At 32.2% G+C, this 24,256-nt stretch overlaps 5 protein-coding genes across 8 annotated transcripts; 2 read left to right on the top strand and 3 right to left on the bottom strand.

The window, feature by feature from the left end:
- Window positions 1-923: 923 nt before the first annotated feature.
- Window positions 924-1,553, bottom strand: LOC108208110 (uncharacterized). Its single transcript, XM_017378595.2, has one exon. It carries the CDS (start codon window positions 1,427-1,429, stop codon window positions 1,058-1,060), a length of 372 nt encoding a protein of 123 aa, XP_017234084.1. The 5' UTR covers window positions 1,430-1,553; the 3' UTR covers window positions 924-1,057.
- A 1,089-nt stretch (window positions 1,554-2,642) lies between these two features.
- On the bottom strand, window positions 2,643-3,747 carry LOC108208167 (uncharacterized). Of its 2 annotated transcripts, none has more exons than XM_064088442.1 (3): window positions 3,595-3,747; window positions 3,282-3,434; window positions 2,643-3,170 (listed from the first exon to the last, which is right to left on the bottom strand). In XM_064088442.1, the coding sequence occupies exons 1-2, from the start codon at window positions 3,598-3,600 to the stop codon at window positions 3,282-3,284; spliced, it is 159 nt and encodes a 52-aa protein (XP_063944512.1). In that variant the 5' UTR covers window positions 3,601-3,747; the 3' UTR covers window positions 2,643-3,170. The 2 variants fall into 2 exon arrangements, with proteins under 2 accessions (XP_063944512.1, XP_063944511.1); XM_064088441.1 differs by having other exon boundaries at window positions 3,286-3,434.
- Window positions 3,748-7,824: 4,077 nt separating this feature from the next.
- LOC108205722 (formyltetrahydrofolate deformylase 1, mitochondrial) lies at window positions 7,825-11,701 on the top strand. Of its 2 annotated transcripts, XM_017375760.2 has the most exons (8): window positions 7,825-8,145; window positions 8,712-8,824; window positions 9,204-9,354; window positions 9,437-9,510; window positions 9,582-9,741; window positions 9,935-10,033; window positions 10,120-10,206; window positions 11,417-11,701. In XM_017375760.2, exons 1-8 carry the CDS (start codon window positions 7,966-7,968, stop codon window positions 11,561-11,563), a joined length of 1,011 nt encoding a protein of 336 aa, XP_017231249.1. In that variant the 5' UTR covers window positions 7,825-7,965; the 3' UTR covers window positions 11,564-11,701. The 2 variants fall into 2 exon arrangements, with proteins under 2 accessions (XP_017231249.1, XP_017231251.1); XM_017375762.2 differs by lacking the exon at window positions 8,712-8,824 and having other exon boundaries at window positions 7,844-8,145.
- Window positions 11,702-11,896: 195 nt separating this feature from the next.
- LOC108206639 (probable aquaporin TIP2-2) lies at window positions 11,897-13,155 on the bottom strand. Its single transcript, XM_017377008.2, has 3 exons — window positions 12,925-13,155; window positions 12,522-12,772; window positions 11,897-12,433 (listed from the first exon to the last, which is right to left on the bottom strand). Exons 1-3 carry the CDS (start codon window positions 13,049-13,051, stop codon window positions 12,059-12,061), a joined length of 753 nt encoding a protein of 250 aa, XP_017232497.1. The 5' UTR covers window positions 13,052-13,155; the 3' UTR covers window positions 11,897-12,058.
- Window positions 13,156-19,089: 5,934 nt separating this feature from the next.
- Window positions 19,090-22,927, top strand: LOC108206429 (uncharacterized). 2 transcript variants are annotated; one of them, XM_017376734.2, is made up of 11 exons: window positions 19,090-19,343; window positions 19,969-20,038; window positions 20,244-20,354; window positions 20,433-20,549; window positions 20,645-21,001; window positions 21,147-21,469; window positions 21,601-21,700; window positions 21,786-21,845; window positions 22,004-22,090; window positions 22,230-22,370; window positions 22,488-22,927. In XM_017376734.2, the coding sequence occupies exons 1-11, from the start codon at window positions 19,237-19,239 to the stop codon at window positions 22,815-22,817; spliced, it is 1,803 nt and encodes a 600-aa protein (XP_017232223.1). In that variant the 5' UTR covers window positions 19,090-19,236; the 3' UTR covers window positions 22,818-22,927. The 2 variants fall into 2 exon arrangements, with proteins under 2 accessions (XP_017232223.1, XP_017232222.1); XM_017376733.2 differs by having other exon boundaries at window positions 19,969-20,044.
- Window positions 22,928-24,256: the final 1,329 nt, after the last annotated feature.

The following is a 24,256-nucleotide window of genomic DNA, read 5'->3' as shown; positions in this document are numbered from 1 at the left end:
AGAAGCATGAAACGCACGATAATATGATTTAATATTAAAAAAATATCAGAACTAGTAATTGGTTGATCATCATAAAGGCGCTGATTAATGTGAACCAAAACTTGCTGATCGACGGAAATGTCAAGAACTACAACAATCATGTACTTGAATTCAGCGACTGTTGATTCGGACGATATTCGAATAACATTCCTCCTTCTTAGATCTTCCATCAACTTGACGTGAATTAGTATTCTGCCGTCCATTTTCACTTGAATTGTTGTGTATATTTGTGCGTACCATTTTTTGAATGAAAAAGAGGGACTCGATGTGTATGAATGTGCAGTTGCAAAAGTGTAATGATTCCATGTCAATGTCACGTGTTTGTACTGGAAACATAAAAGCTCATCTGTATGTGTCCGCTTTTTAAGTTAGAATTGTCGAAATTATATTATTCTAAGTCTTCTGTGCTTATTTGATTTGGTATTTGATGTGGTTTCTACATAAGATTTTCCTTCAGGTCAAATGGTCAATCACCTAACCCAAACCTACAAACCAGGATGTTGCTCAATTGACTCAATTGAAATTTCAGAGCAAACTGTTGCTGAAGAGCGTACTGGACGAAAGCTCGGTGGTCTGAGAGTTATCAACTCATACGGGATCAATGTAGAAAATTTCTTTGAGCACTGTTATTCCCTTGTTCTAAACTATCATATTGTTTTTACTTTTTTTTTTTTTTTTTTTTTTTAATTTTAAGATTCAACTTGCAAGTACTTTGATGCAATATTAGTTGATCTTGCACATACTACTATTCGAAACGGTTAAATTAGGTAGTGACCGAAAGTTCAGCAAGTTAAATAATTATTTTTGTGAAATTGTAGTTTGATAAAATATGATCATTAATCATACAACACGAGAATTAAACCAACTGAATAATAATACTCTACTTGCTTTAAAACAAAATGATAGTATAATTTAAAGGGAGATTGTTCGACAAACAAAAGACCCAAAACGAGCGACTAAATATCGATTGTCAGGAATCCGGACCCTAATTTGAACCCGAAAGACAAGACCTGAATGCTCAAGAGCCTAATAGGCGAGCGCCGTCAACGTGAACTCCGGCCCGCTCAACAGACTGAAAAAAGGGAACCACCATCTTGCGCTGATGCAATGGGCGACGAAGCTCTTCATCAACGTCGATACACACGTCGGAGACGCCGATAAGTTTAAGCCGGGCGGCTAGATTGTCGCCGATACGCGCCGCGACTTTGGCGTCCCAGTAGTGATGACGTCTAGGGTGCCGATTAAGTTGACAGCGATAGTGTTGCGCGAATTGAAGCTCCGAAGAACAAGCCATGGCCACGATTGATTCGCTGCTAGGGTTCGTCACCTGAGCTGTTATTTTCCGGCAAGATAGAATTAGTCGGAGAAGGTGATTTTGTATGCCTCCCATCGCTTCGCCGGCTCATCAATTTTCGATTTTCATTTCTATAAAAGATATAAAAAAAATTAGAAAATACAATGATATTCTTTCAGTGCTTCGTTTGGGTGGAAAATGTTATGCTATGAGCCTGTATTCATTTTATTTTACAACGTCATGTTATCAATTTAAAACAATGAACAATAAGTTTTTATATGATATTAGAAATTTATTTATTTTGTTAACAATTAGGTCATCCAAATTTATTAATTAATTAATTTCAATTCACTCATTTGTTACTGGTTTTTTGATTAAATAATTAAATGGTGAATCAAAAATATGCCCAAATACCGAAAAATCTAATAGTATGATATATGATCCGCATCATGTATTACAGTATTTGAAAATTTATCTATCTATTACAATAATTCGTATAATGTACATATTTATTAGAAAAATATATTTGTATGAATATGTATGATATAATATACTATTATTTCATTTATTTTATGAACTATTTTACTTATATCTTATACGCTGATTTATACATGATAAAAACCAATATTTTTATTTTATCAAAAATATAAGAAATAGTAATGATTTAACAATTATGTTTCAATTAGAAAAAAATCAAGTCTAAATATTTAAGGAGAAACTGTAAAATTTCCACACTTTCCATCAATTTAAGCAAAACGCACACCACAGATATGGTTTTCTAGTAAACCTTTCCTCCTTGGAAAGAAAGCATAGAGAAACATAGTAGTCACTTTCTGTTGGTACCCTTGCTTCAAATGATTGATCAGTGAAAAGCTGAAATGAATTGAGGAGTGAATAAGACCGTAGTATAGTCAATGTGTTTTCATGAAACTTTTGAACGTTGTTCGAATCACCCTGAAATCTGCAGACTAATTTATCAGGAATTACTTGCATAATGCCAATCTGTGAATTTACTCTGATTCTCACTTTCATTCAATAAGAAAAACTTCTCTAGTAAAGAAAATAGTAGACGGTTTTTCTCTGAAATACTCATATCCCTTGAAGACGGTACTTTACGCCTCTAGGCCCTCTACCATAGTAAAAGTTCAGAAACAAGTTTTAAGATTTCTGGTTAAGGGGGAAAAATAGCTTGATAAAAACCTCGACTATTTTTCCCTATACAAGAACCGTGTTGCAGGGTTACAAATCATCCAAATCTTGATGTGAACTTTAACAAGTTAAACACGTGAGTAAGACCCGAACCATCAAATGTGAAAAACATAAACATAGGCCTCCTTGCAAAAACCGTCATAAACTGTAACATTCTGGAGCTACAAAGATGGTAGTTACCAGTATGGCAATGTTTCTTCCTAACATGTAACCTGATACCACAGAAAGTCACCAAGTGCAGCTTCGATCGACATAAAATTCTATGAAACATTCCACAATCAGAGAATCACAAAATTATAATCTAGCTTGAAATTCAACCATCAGCTGTAACAATGCTCAATTAACAGCAGATTACATATAGATTACCACTCGAAACAGTTAATGAAGAGTTTATATGTCATGTTAAGAAGTATGATCTCTCAAACACATCGATAATTCAAACATAAACTTTTTCCAGAACAAAAATTCGAATCTCTCAACAGAGTAATCAATAATCGAAGCATGTACACTGGCACTTTCCACATATCCGCTAATTCATTCCGACATTAACAACGCACTCAAGAAGCTTTATGAGCTAAATCTACCACCGTCATTACCAATCAATCCCATTCAAATCAAAACCTTGTTCCTGTAACACCATAAAAATCGAAACTTTAACACACCCCACAAATCAAGAACCTCCCAATAACATCTCAAATCACATAAATAAGCGGAAAAAGCGAAAAGAGACATAGCAGACCTACGTTTGTTTGGCAAAAGAAGAGGAAGAGGGGACACGTTTGTTTCGAAACATCATAAAACCAACAGGCAAAACAACACCAATCATCATAATAGCAGCTCCCATCAAATACCTAAGTGGGCTTGGTGGCTCAATCTCAACTAGCCTCCTTAACTACACATTCATCAATTTTAATCATTACCCAGATCATAATATTTGGGGATTCAACACATAATTTACAAATTACAATCATACAATTATACATAGATGTATAAAAGAGCTTATTCAAAATTACATCAAAGATTTAAAATGGGAACAATGTAGAGAGACTTACAGGCATTTTGGCAACGAGAGTGGAGAGCTTGATAGATGAACAGAGTGATGGTCAAGCAGTTAATGTGTTGATCAAGCGAATTTGTTCCAAGATGTAAGTTGCTATCAAGATTTGATTTATGGCCTCTTTGTTTTTATATTTCTTTTTCATTTTATTTTATGATATATGAGGTTTGACCGTTTGACTTATAAATATCGTTTATTCACATTTCATCCCTTAAATATTTTAATTTTTATATAATACTGTAATTCCATAATGTGTTATACTTAATTTTATTTATATATTCCCTATAATTCAATATATTTAATTTAGCAAAAGAAAATTCAATATATTTAATGGGAGTATATTTTCATTGTTAACATTAACTAGCATTTTACCCGTGCTACGCACCGAATGGTTATTTTTATAAAATAAAAATAAGTTTGTATACTTACAAATTCAAGTACATATTGTTTTATCATTTATATAATTTTATTACATAATATAGGTATAAATTTTTAAAAAAAATAATATTATTTCTTAAATACTCTGCTCAACACCCTCATATTATATGAAATGAAATAATCATATTTTCTTTTCAATCAAATATTATATAAGGATCGACTATCGTTTAGAGATCATGGAATGCGAATGCAATCCCTGCTCCCGGTTTCGGATCCAAAATCTGAATTATCTCAATTTCATATTGAATCCTGAATTTGCACCGATGTTGATCTAAACTAATTTGTTTTTATAATATGAGATATTGAAAATTAATAAAATAATAAAAAATGTACATATAAAATTATATATGAATTTTTTTATAGTATATATGAGGATGGGGGAGACAGTTAGTAAACAGGGAAGGGAGCGGGGCGAGTAATTTCAGGACCATAAATTTTTTCAATTTTCCGTATTAAATAAAGTAATATCAGATTAAGGTCGATCGGGTCGGGTGGATGCATCCCCTGATATCAGTCATTATTATTATAATATATAATTTAATTAATTTGTACGCAAAAATTCATTTATATCCGCATGATTAGTCTTCGTTGCCATAGTTTAGAAAATTTGTATGCACTTAACTTATTTACGAAGTAATATAAATTATTAAATTCAATGGAGCATGCCTTAAAAGTATAAATTTGTAACAAAATCACTCATGTAAATAAGATTTTGTGAATTTAAAAAGATAAATATATTTTATTTTTATATCTATTTTAATCGCGAACATAATGAAAATTTTGTCCTAGTAAATTGTAAAGTCAATGTGAGATTTCTATATTGGTCGTTCTGTATGTTAACTTGTGTTTATTTTATATTATTTTTCTCATTATAATTATAAATTTACACTTATAAAAATGATGTTTATATTAGAGGGTGAATATCCAATATAACTCATTTTCTGCGCATATTGTCCATAATGATCACCCACACTAAACCACACTAAAATGGACCAAAATAACCACAAAGAGTCGCATTCTCTGAATGCGAATAGTGAGTGCGGATTTAGTTAATGCGCATGCTTTGGCTGACTTTGTGCATGAGCATCAATCGTGTGTGAGGATTAAACTAAATTTTAAATCTGCTTGCAAGTTACGCATATATAGTATGCGTGACCAACAAACACGCATAATCAGAAAGCGTGTCATTTTTTTTGATCCCTTTTGAAAACACATATATGATCATACATACAGCATCACGGAGTCCAAAGCTATTTTGGATATGAAAAAATATGCATGGGTTGTCTTTATTTGGATCAGAAGTACTCCGTAGTGGTTAAATCACTTGATTCATATGCACGCATCCTTTGAATGCGCCACTGATTGGTTAAAAGAGGCATAAAAAAGGCATCAAACTCGACGTTTGTTATTTTGGGCATGCATTACATAAATATTAGTTATTTAGAGCATTTTCACTATATTAGATGAGTATGAATTTAATTTTATAAAATACAAAATATTTAATTTTATATCATATAATACTCAAAAGACCATGTATGTCACGTAATACATGTTAATATTTTAACCACCGCAATAAATTAGAAATATTGTTTAGTCATATAAAAATTTATGGGTGGACTCGTATAAAATTATTTTAACCACCGCAACAAATTAGAAATATTTTATATTAATTTTATATTATATAATACTCAAAAAAACCATGTATGTCACATAATACATGTTAATATTTTAACCACCGCAACAAATTAGAAATATTGTTTAGTCATATGAAAATTTATGGGTGGACTTGTATAAAATTATTTTAATTTTAACAATATTGTAATATTTATGTATAAATTTTTTATAATATATATATGAGAACTGGGGAGCCAGTTAGTGAATGGGGACGCGAGCGGGCGAGTAATTTCAAGGTCATGATGTTTTTTAATTTCCCCTATTGAATAAAATAATGTTGGGTTAAGGTCGATCGGATCGGGTGGATACATGCCTAATATCAGTCGTTATTATTATATTATATAATTTAATTGATTTATCCGCATATTCATTTAATTTGCATAATTGTCATTATAGCCATATTTCTGATAATTTGTATGCACTTAACTTATTTATGAAATAATAAAAATTATTAAATTCAATCGAGTATGCCGTAAAAGTGTATATCTTGCAAAAATTCACTTATGTCAATAAATTTTCTGGATTTAATAAAATATTTGTCTTAGTAAATTATAAAATCACTGTGAGGTTTATGAAAACTGGTCATTCTGGATGCTAACTTGTATTTATTCTATATTATAATACATGAGTCTACCCAGGTATGCAATTAACCAATCACATTATAATTATATATTTATAATTATAAAAATGATGTTTATATTGGCTAAGTGTGAATTTAATTTTCTAAAATAGTAAATATCTAATTTTATATATCATATAATACTCGAAAGACCATGCACGTCATGTAACATGTTAATATTTTATCCACCGCAACAGAAGGAAACTGTTTTTCTTTGCCATCAAGTAAATAAAAAGCCCGTTCTAATCTGTAGGGTGTGGAGACTCGTATAATTTTAAAAAAGATTTATCAAATTGATCTAAACATATAATTATTGATTATTCATATAAAAAAAAATTAAGGATGGACTCTGATTTGTTCTAAAATTATCTAAAGTTAACGAATGAATATCATTGGCCTAAAATAAGGAATGATATATTGGTACTAAATTAATTCCTCTTTTTTTTATTGGTTAACATCCTAAATAATTTATTTTTTCATAAATTGAATTGAATTAAATTACTTAAAGTAAATCTCAAATTCTATTATTATCTAATTATATTATTTTTAATTAGATAATGAAAAGGAGTCTAATTAGTTTAGTTATAATCAGATAATGAAAAGGAGCTGATTAATTGTATTGTATAATAAAAAATTGTATTGATTAACTCATGATTAACTTGTATGTGGTTAATATTTTGGATAAAATTTAATAGAAGAAAAGTTGGATGATGAATAATATTACTGCTAAAATAATTTTTTTTTCTGATTGGTTAACTGTGGTTGAAAGAAAGTTGAAAAATTAATATGATTGGTCTAAAATTTAGGAATGGTATCTGATCAGTCCTAAAATAATTCTTCTTTTTTGATTGGTTAACTGCATTTGAGGATGGACTCTGATTTGTTTTAAAATTATCTAAAGTTAACGGATAAATATTATTGGCCTAAAATAAGGAATGATATATTGGTACTAAATTAATTCCTCTTTTTTATTGGTTAACATCCTAAAATAATTTATTTTTTCATAAATTGAATTGAATTAAATTAAATTACTTAAAGTAAATCTCAAATTCTATTATTATCTAATTAGATTATTTTTAATTAGATAATGAAAAGGAGTCTAATTAGTTGAGTTATAATCAGATAATTAAAAGGAGTTGATTAATTATATTGTATAATAAATAATATTAGTGCTAAAATAATTCGTTTTTTCTGATTGATTAACTGCATAAGGTGGTTGAAAGAAAGTTGAAGAATGAATATGATTGGTCTAAAATTTAGGAATGACTTAATAATTCCTTGATTGGTTAACTGTATATAGTGGTAGAAGATTGGTCTAAAATTTAGTAATGACTTCTGATTGGTCCTAAAATAATTCCATTGGTTAACTGCATACCTGGGTAGACTCAGGTATTATAGTATTAAAATAATATAGGATTGAGATTGAGTTTTGTGTAAATTTTTTTCAAAATGGAAAAAAATATTAATTAAATAAATTAAAATATTAACTGCATCACTCCGCACTGTGCACAGCCATCTCAAACCTGATTGCTCAGCGCATCTGAAGAATGGCAAATGAGAGAAGGAAGAGCAAGCACTAGTGGCGTTTGATAATTGATGATTTGAGGGTTTCAAAGAGCTAGAGGGGAGGCTGCTATGAGGGTTTTCAAAAGACTCAGCTCAAACCTTGTTCAAGAAACTCTAGGATCAAGAACATCAAGATTCGTCACAAAAAGATGTTTTGTACCATTCAATTTATCTGATTCTTCTGTAAATGAAGTCCCTGTTCTTGACCCATCTTCCCAGAGTCATGGCATTCACGTTTTTAAGTGCCCAGTTTGTATCTTTCCCCCCTTTATATTTTCTTTTAATCAGTCCATATGTGTGTCTGTATTTTTGATTTCATTTGTGTGGAAAGTTTATAGTGCCAACAAATTTCCAGGTTTTAATTGATAAGTTTCGTGCTTTTTTCGATTTTGAAGTCCCTCTGATAGTATTAGGATGATAGAGTTTTATGTTAAATGCTAGGAACCCCAAATTGGTTGGATGTTTAGTTGACAAAAGTTGATTGGATGCGTATCTTAAAATATTAAACCGCGCCACTTGTCATTTGGAACAAATTCGGGAACCTTTTCGGATCCCTAGCATGGTGTGTGTGTGTGTGTGTGTACATTCATTTATGTGAAAAAGACATTTTCCAGCAATTTTTTCTTGTTTAGCATGTTAAAGTTTCATATTTTTGCCCATTTATGGCATGTCTGTACATTCATTTATGTGAAGAATTGTACAGGCAAAGTTCTTGGTTTGAAATAATAAGTTTCATGCTTTCTTTTACAAATTTTGGGGTCATGGTAGTGGTAGTAGGATGATTAGTTTATGTCTGTGTGCTTTTGTTTGGACAGGATGATGTGGGGATTGTTGCTAAATTATCTGATTGTATTGCATCTAGAGGTGGGAATATACTTGCGGCCGAAATTTTTGTGCCCCATAAGAAACACACCTTCTATTCAAGAAGGTATGTGTATGGATATTGTAAGAGCACATAATTATTGTGAGCGCGTGTTGTGTAGTTTGGTTTTAAATAATTGGGACTGTTTTTTGAGAGTTCAATTTGGTGTGGTCTTCACTTGTTATGAGCATTTTTTTTCTTTGCTTATGAGGCCTTTCGATTATATTGGTAATTCAAAATCCCGTTAAAATACTGTTGCATTCTTGTTAATGAGTGATGTTGCATGGTACCTTTTGAGGAAGCTGATGTGAGAAACTTTAACTATGGGTATTTGTATTTCATCAATGTGGGTTTTATATGAATACATCTATATCATCTGTATAAATCTTCCGTGCTCTGTGGGTGTAATCGTCGTAAGATATAACACATCAATGATTACTTGCAGTGAGTTTGTCTTTGACCCTGCAAAATGGACACGGGCACAAATAGACGAGGACTTCCTCAACTTGTCCACAAGGTTTAAAGCAGTTAGATCCATTGTTCGGGTGCCTGACCTAGATCCAAAACATAAGATTGCCATTCTTGCTTCGAAGCAGGTTTTCATTCAATTTGATTCGCAACAATCAGAGATTGACTATAGCTATGCACTAAACTGTTGCTGACATTGTGCTGGTGCAGGACCACTGTCTTGTTGATATGTTGCTTGGATGGCAGGATGGAAGACTTCCTGTTGATATAAAATGTGTCATAAGGTAAAAGTAGGTCGATTTTTATTATCTGGTTTCAAGATGCTCGTTAAGACCTAAGATGTTATTTCAAGCAGCAACCATGAGAGAGGTCCAAACACCCATGTCAGGCGATTTCTCGAAAGACATGGAATACCGTACCATCATGTAGACACAACTAAAGAAGACAAAAGTGAAGAAGGAATATTGGATTTGGTTCAGGATACTGATTTTCTGGTACTTGCGCGATACATGCAGGTAAGCCAAACACAGAAAATTTCCCTTCACTGTCAACAAGTAGGATTATGTCTTATGGATGTGTGTATGTGTATGCACGTGACATGTATCAGTGCTCCCCTTTCCTCCCAAGACTACCTGATAGGCTGATACTATTCAAGTACTTGCAATCTACTCGGAGTTAAGCCTTTTTTTGGCTTTTTTGTATATACAGGTATTGTCTGGTAATTTCTTAGAAGCCTACGGAAAGGATGTGATTAACATACATCATGGCCTTTTGCCATCATTCAAGGGTGGGAACCCTAGCAAACAGGTTCAGAGTTATGGATGTTATGAAATAAATTTGCTCAAGATATTCCTATTGCCGTATTACTAAAGCCCGCCATACTCTGTTTTCAGGCTTTTGAAGCTGGCGTGAAATTGATTGGTGCAACAGCTCACTTTGTCACTAAAGAACTTGATGAAGGTCCTATCATTGAACAGATGGTAAATGTTTTCTTGTTGATTATTTTTCAACATTGAACATCCACTTCAGTTAATACATATAACATACCTTGTTATGCTAATAAAAGAGCTCAGTCCAATATAAGAATTATGACTAGCATGATTTTTCTATTCTTGCTATAGATTTACACTTTTCTCTGTTCAAGGGCTTTTAAATGAATAATAAGCCTGGCATAGCATTCCAATCCAGTCAATATGTTGAAATTGCTATCAGCCTCTTATTTCCTGCTCAAGAAACAATATGCATAGACCTCCATGCAACTTCAACCGTTTCTGGGGAGAGCAAAGCCCGATTTGAGCTCAGTTTTAGGGTAGAATCACAACCATAACCATTAAATTCTTATTTTTTAAATTAGAAATCATAACCAAACCAATGAGTGAGTTTCGCTTTCGGTTTTGTTTAAGACTGTTTGGGTTTCTGTTTATTCATTCAACTGAGTGAATTACCATAAGCACTTTTGCTATTAAATAAACAAAAGCATATTCATTAATATTTGGTATTCGCATCACATATTTGCTAGCTATTATTATAAATCTATAATCAATGAACTTGCTCCTCTGTCCAACAAAAAACTTAATAAATTAGTTAACATCATCCTAAGAGTATGCATCAGACTACAAGACAAGGTGGAGCAGAATTTGGTTCAATAAATGCATAATTTCTTCAAACTATAACCTCTCTGTGAAAAACCCTCAATAAAAGTTGAATCAGAGGATCTGCAGTTCCTGATTCTTATTACTTAATATATTTTTTTATCTTACTCTTTAAGATCTGTTTAATAATACCTATAGTTGGAAATGGAATTGGCCTTGTACAGTCGAAGATCTGGAAATGATTTCACGGTCCAAAATTTATTTTATGATTTGCAGTTTGTATTGTAGACAACCCGCCCTGATTTTTTGATACAGCACACTGCACCATGTGGCAAACAGATGACAATAGTGACAGGGCATTCCAAGAGGTCACTGTTGGCATTATTATTTAGGGTGGAACACCTCCCAGCTCACTCTTAGAAATCTCATAATTTCTTGGAAATTTTACCTAGAAACTTCATGTGGATGACAATAATTTAGCTTGCATAACTAGTTAATGCTGTGATGTAGTCTTCTATGCGTTTCTTATTCAACCTTGCATAGTTTTGTTTGAAAACATGTTTGAGCCCGCAGATATTATTTGAACTTGATTTTGCAGGTTGATACAGTTTCACATAGAGACAATTTGCCAAGCTTTGTTCAAAAATCACAGAATCTTGAGAAACAGTGCCTTGCAAAAGCCATAGAATCCTACTGTCAACTGCGAGTCTTACCCTACGAGCAAAACAGGACTGTTGTGTTTTAAGATTACGAGGAGATAAGTAAAATTTAGAAAGATTTTGGAGCATTTATCTAATTCATCTGTACCTAATTATTTATGTACTGCAAACTCCATTATTTACTGCAAGTCGCGATATCAATAAAAAGTTCAATGCTTACTGCATCTTGTCGTGTGGAGTTCTAGCTTGTACAAATTAATTATTTTTAGTTACTATTTTCTGTCATGAATAGCATTTTTATGTTCTGTATCGTCTTCAAAAATCGGCTTGTTACTTGTCAGTGATCAGTGCTGACTGTTTTGTGCTAGTATGTTTGCTGAAGAGAGAGAATAAGATAGAAGAAAGGGATCTGGAGTAACTGAAAAGAAAACAAATCGATTATCAACATCCATTATTCACAAGTTGAAAGGTACAAGCTACATCACAAAGCAACAGAATACATCTCCAAACGGATCAAAGCATCACCAGAACTTGAAAGAAGAACAAGAGCAAAATAACTAAGTTCCGAGAAAAAGGTGATCTTAAGCATAGTCTTCAGAGGCTGGAACCGCGGCATATGATCCAATGAAAACATCACCATATATGAACCCAGCTAAGCCTCCTCCGATGAGTGGACCGACCCAGTAGATCCAGTGACCTGAAAAATCTCCGCTAGCAACAGCTGGTCCGAATGAACGAGCGGGGTTCATGGAGCCACCGCTGAAGGGACCAGCGGCCAAGATGTTGGCACCCACAATGAAGCCAATTGCAATGGGTGCAATGGTTCCGAGTGAGCCCTTCTTGGGGTCTGCAGCAGTGGCGTAGACAGTGTAGACCAGAGCAAAGGTGATGATGATCTCAAACACCACGCCTTCAGCTGCACCTAGTCCTGCACCAACTCCGTGAGTCGGAACTGCCTGCAAATATTAGCAACAATCACTTGTCAGAAACCCGCATTAAAAAAACAAATTTACGCAACTTATTGTAAACTCTGCATAGGCATACCTTGCCACCAGTAACAAATATGAGCAGAAAGGAAGCAACAGTAGCACCAAGCAACTGTGCAATCCAGTAGAAAAATCCAGTTATGAGAGTTATGTTGCCTCCCACAGCCAATCCAAAAGTGACAGCTGGATTCAAATGGCCACCTGAGATGTTGGCTGCTATGGACACTCCAACAAACAAGGCAAATGCATGAGCCACTGCTATTGCTACTAATCCAGCAGGATCCAATCCTGCATCAGCTGTCAAATTATCTGCACACCACAGATGAACACAAAAATTAGGACCCACTCGATAATTTTATCGACTCATAAGTCAGAATCCGCTGTCAGAAATATTTTCAACCGCTTTTCTTACATGGAAAATTTTAAAATTTCGAAATTTGAAAAAAAAACATGTTACTTACTGAAGGCAATTGCTGATCCAACTCCAGCAAAAACAAAAAGAAGGGTGGCAATAAACTCAGCTAAATAACACTTAAGTGATCCATGACTGAAAGAATCACCAAGGCTACCAATAGTTATCTTCACCATTTTCAAAAGCTAACAAATTGAACAAAAATTAAGAAGCCTTTGAAAATTTTGAACTACTGATCAAAGACCTTTTTGTATTTTTTGTGCACATCAAGTTCTACAGATTAGCATTGTTTATATACTCGAAACTTTAGAAATTAATTAATAAACAAAGTGATAATTTAATCATTTCATAATTCATTCCATTATTTTACAGTCATATATGCTACCCACTAAATTATATAACAATTTTTGGATTTTTTTTGTGCCTAACCATTGGTGCCGACCCGACCGACCATAATTTGATAATCGATTGAATGTGAAAACCAAGTTTTGTTTTGTTTGAAATTAATTAATTAGCAGATAAGTAAAGAAGAGTTTAGAAAGTGCTTAGTGGGAGATAAGCTCGATGATGAGATGATTAATCATCAGGTAAACAATATGTAAAGTTCTAGATTCTTATGTCACGAAACGAATTAAGTAATCTAACCACCCTAAACACTTTTATATTAGTACACCCCTACAAATTTTTCAATAATTGAGTAGGTTATGAGTAGATAAGCTTTTTAATGTACATGTGATGATAGACTGATGTGTAAAATTGGTGTATATCGTTCTCGATTTTTATTTATATCATCGTCAACCTCTTATCTGTTTATGAAATAAATTTCCGCAAAATAAATCCATCATAAATCGAATTCATGGGATAACTCTTAGTGGGTGTTTGTTTCAGATTTATAAGTCCAGCTTCTGGATTATAAGTTATGAGCACTTATTCCTACCGTTTGTGTAATAAGTCAAGAAGCACTTATGAAAAGCTAGAAATGCTAGCTTTTATTTCAGGGCTTCTACTTATTTCCCAAACATTTTAATCACTTATAAATCTTATCTTACTTCTAACTTCTACTTCACTTATTTGTTTTAAGCAAGAAGCACTTATTTTAAATCCACCCAAACGGCCTCTTAGTCTCTTATCATTATTTATCCCAACAGCTCATATTGCGACTTCTCATGATTTTACGATTCTGATTTTAATAGATGTTATGCTCTACCTAATTTCAATATGAAAGTAGGTTAGTATAAAAATGACAAAGTCAATTAAATTAAATTATCATTAATAAAAATTAAATAAACCTAACCATCTTAAGTCTTAACTACTAATTTTTTCTCAAATTTACTATATATTTGTACAGGTTTAAAGACCTAAACCTGTTTATAACTTTAAACTGAAAAATATATATTTGTGTAATAAATTAAAATTTAATTTATATTTTTATTTACTTATAATATTTTTATTTATTATTATATTTTTAATAATTTATAAACTATTAAAATATTAAAAAATTTCCAACAAATATTTTAAATTCTCAACTTATTACATCAATTCAAAGTTTAATCATAAGTCATAACTAGCATAAAAGCCCGTGCGAGGCACGGGGCTCTAGTTTTTGCTGTATTTTAAATAATATTCATATGTCATTATATTGTTCTTGTACGGACCTTGAGTTTGTATTATGTTTTAAATAATATCTGTGTGTCATCATATTGTTTCGAGCGTAACTATTACGTTTTACTTTTTGACAAAATATGTAAACATGAAAAATGTAATATATGCAAGCTAATAGCATTAATAGTAATAATAAGTACTATTCCCTCCATTCCATTTTATATGACCCTTATTCTTTTTTGAGACATCTCTAAAATAATGAACTTACTATACTTACTATTTTTAAACACTACTTATCACTATTACACACACTACTTCTCTATTTTATACTCTTTTATATTAAATAAACACTATTACACTCACTACTTACCATCACTATCTCAAATCTATTATTAAATTTTGATATATTCCACCACTTTACCCACTTTCCAACTAAATTTCCTCTTTTTTACTACTTTTTTCTTAATCTCCGTGAAAGTCAAATAAGGTCACCTAAAATAGGACGAAGGGAGTATATTTTTAAAAAAAATTATAGATCAAAAACTACATTTGAACTGATATTTCTATATTCAAATTCGTTAGGATATAGAGACCATCATCATATTATCAATGTTCAAAATTATATTCGAAATTAATACTGAAATTTTAAATTTTAAATATATTATACCTCATTAAAAGAATCTGTAATTTATTGTTGAAATTATTAAATTATTTCAACTAATATACCATGATTTTGATAAAAACCTGTTTTTGATATGTGAATTACGATATCCAAAATCATGATTAAATGAAGATGTGTGGTCCGCGTTGCCCTACATTTATTTCTTCTTTTTTGAGCGTACGTTTGCATAATTATTAAAGTGATACATGATGGAGCAGATCATCAACACATTCTTTTTAGCATATGTTGCACACATTTTGTATAAATAAAAATTGAAACATGTGTTGTACGTAAAAAGACACGTACCTTATTTTATTATAAAAGTATCAATTGAACTACTAACCATATAATTGCACCCCAAAAATTTCTGACACCTTTGATGTGTCTTATCCTTTTATTTTTCATATCAATTATATAGTACTTCAATGTATTATATTTTTATTGTTAATTTAAAAATATTTGATGAATATTACTTTGATACAGTATGTTATAACATTATCTCGTTATAAAATTTTAATTTTCTATAATTAGTTTTTTGAGCTTGTCTATTAAGACTTTTAATGATTTTTCATGTAATCGTTATAAAACAGATCTCAAACAAATGATTTTATGGAATTTCAAATAGCAAAAAGAGAGTAGATATGAGTTAGGCATCATGAAGTTCATAAAACCATAAAATATTTAGTTCAATTAGTCGTGTAGTTACTTTTTTAGCTTTGTGCAAACTCACATTTTTAATATTTTGATACTCGTATTTATTAGAAGTGATCAATGTGGCATATCATGTTCAATTGTTAAAGATCAAGTTATATATTCGATATTTTGAATCATAAAAAAACTATTCTTGTTCTAGTCCCGTTTAACCAGATATTAGTTTCACCGTATCGCATCAGATTATCCGGTTCAGAATTAATTATATTTTATTAGTTTAATTTGTAAATGATTAATTTAACTGTAGTTTGAATCATTTTATTTAACTGGTATGTTATATATTGGATGATGGCATATTAAAAATTATAGTTTTAAGACTTTAATATATATAACTTATTTCTCTGTGTTATTTTATTTAACAAAGTAAAATTTATAACTCAAATCTTTTTAGTAGTTCTCGTAAACGCGTTTTATTATTATGTGGTTGACTTTTGATTAACAATATAAAATTTCCTTAAATTCACCTTCATATCACAAGTTATAGTATTTCAAATACATATATCATCAAAATTATATCATTTAGATATATTTTCCGACACCAAATTTGATGTATTGTCACTATCCTTATATCTATAATTTTTTTAAAAAAAGATTTAGTTACACATCAAATTCTGAATTCATAAGTTTAAAATAAAAAAATATTCTACATAGGAATATTCTTTCAGTCACCTTATTTCGTGTTCTCCAAAATATTGTAATCTCTTTGTAAATTGCCTTTTATAATAAAAGAAATTAATATGACATAGCCCATGTTGAAAGCCCATCAATTTTTCCTTTCAAAGATGCTCGCTTAAACCTCAGTTTTTGTACTTATTTCTCACATTCATGACTTAAAATTTCTATAATATTGTATCGGTGCTCGTTTAAACTATTAAGTTAGATTTGAATTCGAATACGAATTATATCTATTTTTTGAAATCCGAATCATGGCACGAACCCGATTATTCATATTTTTTTTTAATTTTAAATTTATTTATGTAAATAATTAATTTATAGATATTAATCTATCATGTAAACAATATATGAGACTTAACTGAAATAATAACTCATCTCAAATAAATAAGATATTAAGACGAATATAAATACAAAAGTTTTAAAGTATGTGATTAATGCTTTTGAGTAATAAACTAATTGTTTGTGTAGCTCAAGTGGTTTGAGTGATGTATTTGTATTGGAGAGATCTTGAGTTCGAGCCTCATGAATAACATCTAGGTAATTTATTTGCTCAGGAGGGAGGCTTGACACGAACCTGTTGGGCTACTATATATATAAGTAGATAAGTAGATTTTAAACACATCAAACCATTGCCCCGTTATCCTCATCAACCATGGACGGCACTATCCACCATAGAAGATGGATCTTCATCTTCTGTTGAGCTTCTACCTGTATCTATAGCTTTCACTGCATCCATGCTCTCCAAATAAAGATATGCGGTATTTTTTTGAACCTTCAACGGTCAAAATATTTTTGAATTGTGCGGTCAAAATAGTTTTAAGTTCGTCTCAAGAAGTTAGAAAAACATATATCCAAACTGATTTATGAACATTATGTAACAGAGATTTGACGTCGACTATGCCAAGGAACTTTTGATCGGGCTAATTTGAATAATCAGTTAAAATATTATTATTATAATAGATTTTAGCTATGTTGTCAATTGATTTAATTTTCGACTTTATAGATCTCTAAATCAATGAAATTTATTTGTTTGCGGAATTTGATAAAATTGACTTTTAAAAGAGAGAATTTATATTCTGCATTCTGAAAAAAAAAATCTTAGAGATATACGAAACGTTAGAGTTGCTTTCAACAAATTTTGCAATTTGAAACCAAAAAAGTGAAAATTCGACCGTTAAAAGTCGGAAATTTCGCTATACAATCTTACAAAGTATATATGGCCGCGCACACGAAAGTGTACTTATCAATGCTAAGAAGACTTTTTTGTAAAGAAGATAATCTATTTCTCTGCAACGTTTCTATTGTGATCTTGAATATACTTGTGTTCTTATTCTTACACACACGGACACATAATTATGTACTGTTCATTAATTATCATGCGGAGCTGTGTAAGCACATATAGATGCTTCCATTAACACATTCATAAATACATACGAACCAGAAAATTATAATGGAGGCTAAATAGAATAAAAGTTTACAGAATAAATTTTGTAATAAATATTTTTTTCGATTCTGGTCCCGCTAGCCCATGTGTAATTCCGTCACTGGTTTGATATTGTACAGGAAGGGAAGTTTTTGTGAACCAACTCCCTGAAGTATGATCAGAGTTTATGATTTATTTGGTGGCTAGACACTTACAAGTAAATTATTTGTATTTCTAATTAGAAAATTGTCTGCATCAGATTGTGTAATGTCACTATAATGGCACTCTGTCCAGGCCACCAGGGTCTGAATATGGCCATAAAATGAAACATTACCGTACGAGAGCAATCTCGGATTTTGAACTTTGAACATGTGATCTGCCGTTTTAGGATCGAAACACGGCATGAAATAACGTTTAAGATTATAAAATGCTAGACGAGCTAGTGTTTTGAAGCAAAAGATGGATAACGCTGCACGATCTAACGTTTTAGATTGCAAAATAGTAGGGTGGGACATCTTCTCACACAGTGGTATTTGGGGTCTTTTCTTCGGAAAAATGATAGCGAGAGTCGAGTCCGCAGAGAATAAGATATAATTTTCCATTGACCGAGCAATTTCAGAAGTGATATGACCACTTACCAGACCTGACAAAAATTGAATCCATAGCTCTCCTTCCTCTTTAAAGTCCCAACTGTCAACAGAGATTCATCTTTTCAAGAAGAGTAACCTTTTGCTCCTCTTTTTCCTTCCCTTTCTAGATAAAGGGAAAAAATTGCATGCAGCTACAGCCTACATGCATGTGTAAACATACTCGTATACTAATTTTAAGTGTGTGTGGTGTGTCTGGCAGATGAAATTAATAAATCATGCATCTCATTGAATGCTCACAACAACGCAAAAGTGATAAAATTCAATTATCTGCAGAGCTGCTTCAGCTACTTTGGTCCCATCCATTTTGAGGTAACTATTAGGCCAGATGTTATTCAAACTTCACATTTTCCTATTTTTTTAATGCTAATTTATATTTATAAAAAAATCCCATCAAGAACCTGCTTAATTATCTTTATTTTCTGCAAAATTCTTGATTCTTTCCCAGATCTTCTAGTATTCACTTCACTTTTTGTGGGCTGTCACTTTTCGACATTTGTTGCCTTGTACATTAATGAACCATATTTATATCTTCCTATATGGATGTTTGATTGATGATTTACTCCATGATGCATTAGTAGAAGAAGAGAGAATGTAGATGGTTATTAGTTTTCGGAACTTAATTAGACAGGATTGTTTAGTATGGATGCTTTAAGTGTAGCTCAGGGTGGGGAAAGAGCTTGCAGGAGAGAATCTGGAGTTTCTGAGACTTCTACACATGGTCATCCCCAACATAAGAGATCGAAAAGGTGTTTCCATTCCCTTTATTCTTCTTTCATTGCTAACTTGTAACATCGTGTTTTTTGTTGTATATGATAAGTAGATGTTTCAATTATCAGATAATTACTCTCCAGAATCACATAGATTGCAGGAGATCCTCATGATGAGAAGGAATTATATACTTGTATCTTTAGACATCGCCTATTGTAAAATTGTTTATCATGAAGATCATATTTCCCCGAATGAAATTAGGTCTAACTGTCTAAGCAAAAAGTTGCGATAGAGTGGTGTAATTTGTTGAAGATATAATGAATCCTTCAAGTGTCTGCAAAGAAAACGAGCCTTGATCCAGAGAATTTTTTATATCTTTTATTAGGGAGTGCACAAAAATAAAGATTTATGGACTACGCTGAAGTAAAAGCCCATTTCAGCGCACAATTGATATCATATCTGCTTTGTTCATGTTCTGATTAATAACATAAAAACTTCAAGTTCCTTGTATTCTTTCTGATGTTGTGAAGGACTTCTTTTAACTGTGACTAAACTATTAACCTAAGATTATGGCTCTTCAGTTGAAGCTTATGCATCGCATTATAAGATTCTGGGCAACATCCTGACATAAAGCTAACACCTTCTTTTTTTTCTGGTTTCTAGTGCTTCTAGCAAGAATGATCTTTCAAGAGGTGGAGGTACAAATACAATAAGGAACCATAATGAGTTTCATGTAAGAGTAAGTCCATACGTTTAATTGCTTAATATATGTTCTTGACAGTTTTAAGTGGAGACTAAAGTAAAATATCTCATTTTAACATATTTCAATTATGACTGATATAATCTAATCCCTGAGGGAGAAGTAACCTTTCAACAAGATGCTGAATAAAGATGTAAAGCCAAATGAATTTCTTATTTAGTATTTACGTACCTGACAGGATCTGAGGCCCTCTAAAAATAATGTCAGTCCTCGGAGTCCTCTTCATGAAAGCCCCAATAGTAGCAGCATCAGCGCAGCATCAAAACATAGGGACTCTTTGGAAAAAGATGTAAGTCTAGGAGTTATCTATTGATCCCATTCCGTGTTACATGTATGCATTTCACACAAATGGCATCAAAATCTACAGATTGAGCAACTACAGTCCCGGTTGCAACAAGAGAGATCTATGAGGATGGTGCTTGAGAGGGCAATGGGTCGAGCTTCCAGTACCTTATCACCTGGACATAGGCACGTTGCTGCTCAGGTAGTCCATATTTAGAATTAAAATGTATTTGTGTGCAGGCATGCACTTATTTGTTGGTTTGGTATTTATTACTACCCTGTTATGATTCATTTCAGACAAAGGAGTTGATAAGTGAAATCGAATCACTGGAAGAAGAGGTTGCAAACCGCGAACAGCATGTTCTTTCTCTATACAGGACCATATTTGAACAATGTGTCAGCAGGTCAACTTCGGAGCAAAGTTCATGCATAGCTTCTCCTGCTCATTCAAAGAATGAGTCCAAAAAGCATCCAAGTATAATTTCAAGTGCTTTTTGTTCATCAAAAAGTTTCCCCTTCCGGCCTTTCCAGGCTCTAGCTAATATAAATGGCTCAGCAAAAAGAAATTCCATGCATTCTACGACAAGACAAGATTCACTATATGCTGGTAGATCAAACACCCACTTTCAGCACGGAAGTCCAAGACATGGCAGAGTAGGCATAATTTTTTGTAAATTTCCACATATTGAAATCTTTTTGATATAAATGCCTGAAAAACATTCATTTTATCATGGAACCTCACCCTTTTAAGTCCTAACAAGTTGTTTAATTATGCCTGATATTGCTTTCCAAAATATAGGCCTCAGACCAGCTATCAGGTTCAGAAAAAACTTCTATGCTCCGAACTCTTAAGGAACATCTCCATCAGTGTCCAAGCAAATTATCAGAAGAAATGGTCAAGTGTATGGCTGCAGTATACTGCTGGCTCCGTAGCTCAGAATCTACAAATCCTGAAAAATATCAGTCACCTGTTTCATCAAGGTCACCAGCTAATGTCATAAATCCCAAAAATGGAATTGGTCAGGAGAAGGAGCGGTTCAGCACATCCATGGTTGAAATTTCTTGGATATCCACTGACAAAAACAATTTCTCTCGAGCCTCACATGCCCTCAATAGTTACAGGTGTGTTCCACATTAAGACAAATCATGAAATGGAAGAAAATGATAACAGGTTATAGTTGCCAATGTAATCACGTATTAGCTTTATACCTGATCATTGTGCTAATACACGTACTTTACTCATTCCCTTACAGAGTACTAGTAGAACAACTTGAAAAGCTTAATTTAGGTTCGATGGATATAAATGCTAAGACTGCATTCTGGATCAACATCTATAATTCTTTGATTATGCACGTAAGTTTATGAATCTGCAACAAAAATTATTTCCATGTCTCTACTTCTGTGACCAGCATTGACGTGTCTATATATGTTCGTCTAGGCATATCTAGCTTATGGAATACCTCGCAGCTCTATCAGGCGGTTAGCCTTGTTTTACAAGGTAGCATGATTCTTTATTCAAATTATACAAAAGTACTCTTAAAATATTATACCTGATTCAACTTATACTGGAGGGCATGCTTTCCAATCTGTCATAAAATTTTCCTGATTTTATATTCATCTGACAATAAATGGCCGGTTTTTCTCTGTATAGTGCAGGCTGCTTACAACATTGGTGGACACATCATTAGTGCAACTGCCATAGAACAATCAATTTTTTGCTTTAATACACCCCGAGTTGGACGGGTACTGCCTCATTATTATCAAATCACAGTACATTTAGAGTCTCTCTGAATAGCAGTTGTATGCCTGTTAGATTGTTGTCAAGCCGATTGTTAAACATAAAAAGCAATTATTAATTTGCCAACAATTTCTTACATTACAGTGGATCGAGACTATACTGTCAACAGCATTCAGGAAAAGATCTGGGGACGAAAGACAGCGTATTAAATCAAAATATGGACTACAAATTCCACAGCCACTTGTTTGCTTTGCTCTGTGCACTGGATCTATTTCCGATCCTGTGGTAACTCTGCCATTCCTCTTACTTTCGGTCACAACTTCACCTGATTATAAACATAAAAGGCCGTATCCACTGCACAAGATACATTATTTGTTCTAACATCATTTTATTTTCATATAGCTCAAAGTCTACACAGCATCAAATATTAAAGAAGAACTGGATATGGCCAAAAAGGAATTTCTTCAAGCCAACATAATTGTCAAAAAGTCTAAGAAAGTGTTCTTGCCTAAGGTACTCGAAAGATATGCCAAGGAAGCTTCTATCTCCCCAGAAGATCTTCTCCAATCTGTGGCTAACAGTGTAGACAAGAAGCTCCATGATTCCATACACAAATGCATCGTGCATTCAGACAATAAGAAAGCATCTCAGTGTACCAACTGGCTACCTTATAGTTCAAAGTTCCGATACATGTTCTCTAGAAATTTAACTGAGAAGCCATGGTGGGTGTAAAATAAATATTGCAGCGAACTTAACATATTCTGGAATTTGTAGTCCTAACTTATTGAAATGGTGAAATACAGCAAGTAAATATTTAGAGATCAAACTGTTTGCTTATATTAGTTCTGCTTCAGTATGAAAACCTTGTGAGTTTGATGGTGCGGCTAAAGTAATATACTTTCCTCAGTAATAAAATGGTGAATGCCATTTTTTTTCTCATGCTTGAAAATATCAGAATTTTAGTTGGCTTACAGGATTAAATGACTGAACGCGAAACAGGTGTTGCTTACAGTCTCAGATAGTCTGGCTGATAAATACACTTGGAATCGAAAATTTTTAAATACTTCTCGAGACTTAAAATACACTATTAATTTAGAGGTTTTGGCGGTAGACAACCTTGAGAGATTTAGGGATGTATTCGATTTAGATTTGATGGGTTGTTTTTAATCTATGCATTTTAATGAATTGCATGCGATTTTGATTTTGTGCGGATTATTGATAGAATGTTGGATATAGATTATTTAGTATTTCAGCATAATACTTCAAAATCTTATCGATATTGATGGAATTTCTAAAAAATTTAAAATATATTTAAAAAAATCACAAAAATTATCATTTTATGAAATTCAAAAAAAATCATCAGCATTTGAATATCATCAGATTTTAATGGATTTTAAACAATCTCAATTGAATTATGAATACCACCATATTTTGCAGCATTTTAAAATCCCAATTAAATATCTCAAAATTTTAATGAATTTCAAATAATACAATTGAATATCTTCGAATTTCACAAAATGAAAAAAATTATTTAAAATCATAATCCAATACGCCCTCTTATTGCTCTTTTTATTCATGGTTCAATCTTTTATTTTTTTATTTATATTCATGTATAATCCATTTCTTGTTTTGGTTGTTGATTTTTATATTCTTGGCGTGGTTACATTAGAGCATCTCCAACGGCGTTGGCTATAATCGTTGGCTAAATTAGACCTGCAAGACATTATGTAAAATTTGTTGAACCTGTAAGACATTTTGCTTCAGTGGTACTGGCTATATTGATTGGCTATAATTTAAAAATAGTATGTTATTAATATTTTAAATTGTTAAAATAGAATATATCAGTTCAATATGGTAATAAATGATGTACAATCTTCCTACAGATTTTCTTACAGACCTGTAGAGGTTCGACAAATTTAGCCATCCACAGGAGGTTGGCTAAATTTATAGACAACAGCTGATCGTAGTTGGAGTTGAGTTTTTGAAGCTGTTGGCTAAATCTTTTTATTTTAAGTATGCCAACTCACTTTTTAGCCAAGGGCTTTAGATGGTTGGAGATGCTCTTACTAGACATTTTTTTTTTTGACTTAGTAATCCGCATCTGCTATGCGTATCGGGTAAACCCGCAAACTCACACAAATCTTTGCCATTTACTTTTGAGAAATAAATAA

This window comes from Daucus carota, chromosome 2 (genome assembly GCF_001625215.2).
Source record: "Daucus carota subsp. sativus chromosome 2, DH1 v3.0, whole genome shotgun sequence".
Classification (NCBI taxonomy): domain Eukaryota; kingdom Viridiplantae; phylum Streptophyta; class Magnoliopsida; order Apiales; family Apiaceae; genus Daucus; species Daucus carota.
Note: the sequence above shows the minus strand (reverse complement) of the source record. Positions and strands in the feature narration are given on the sequence as shown.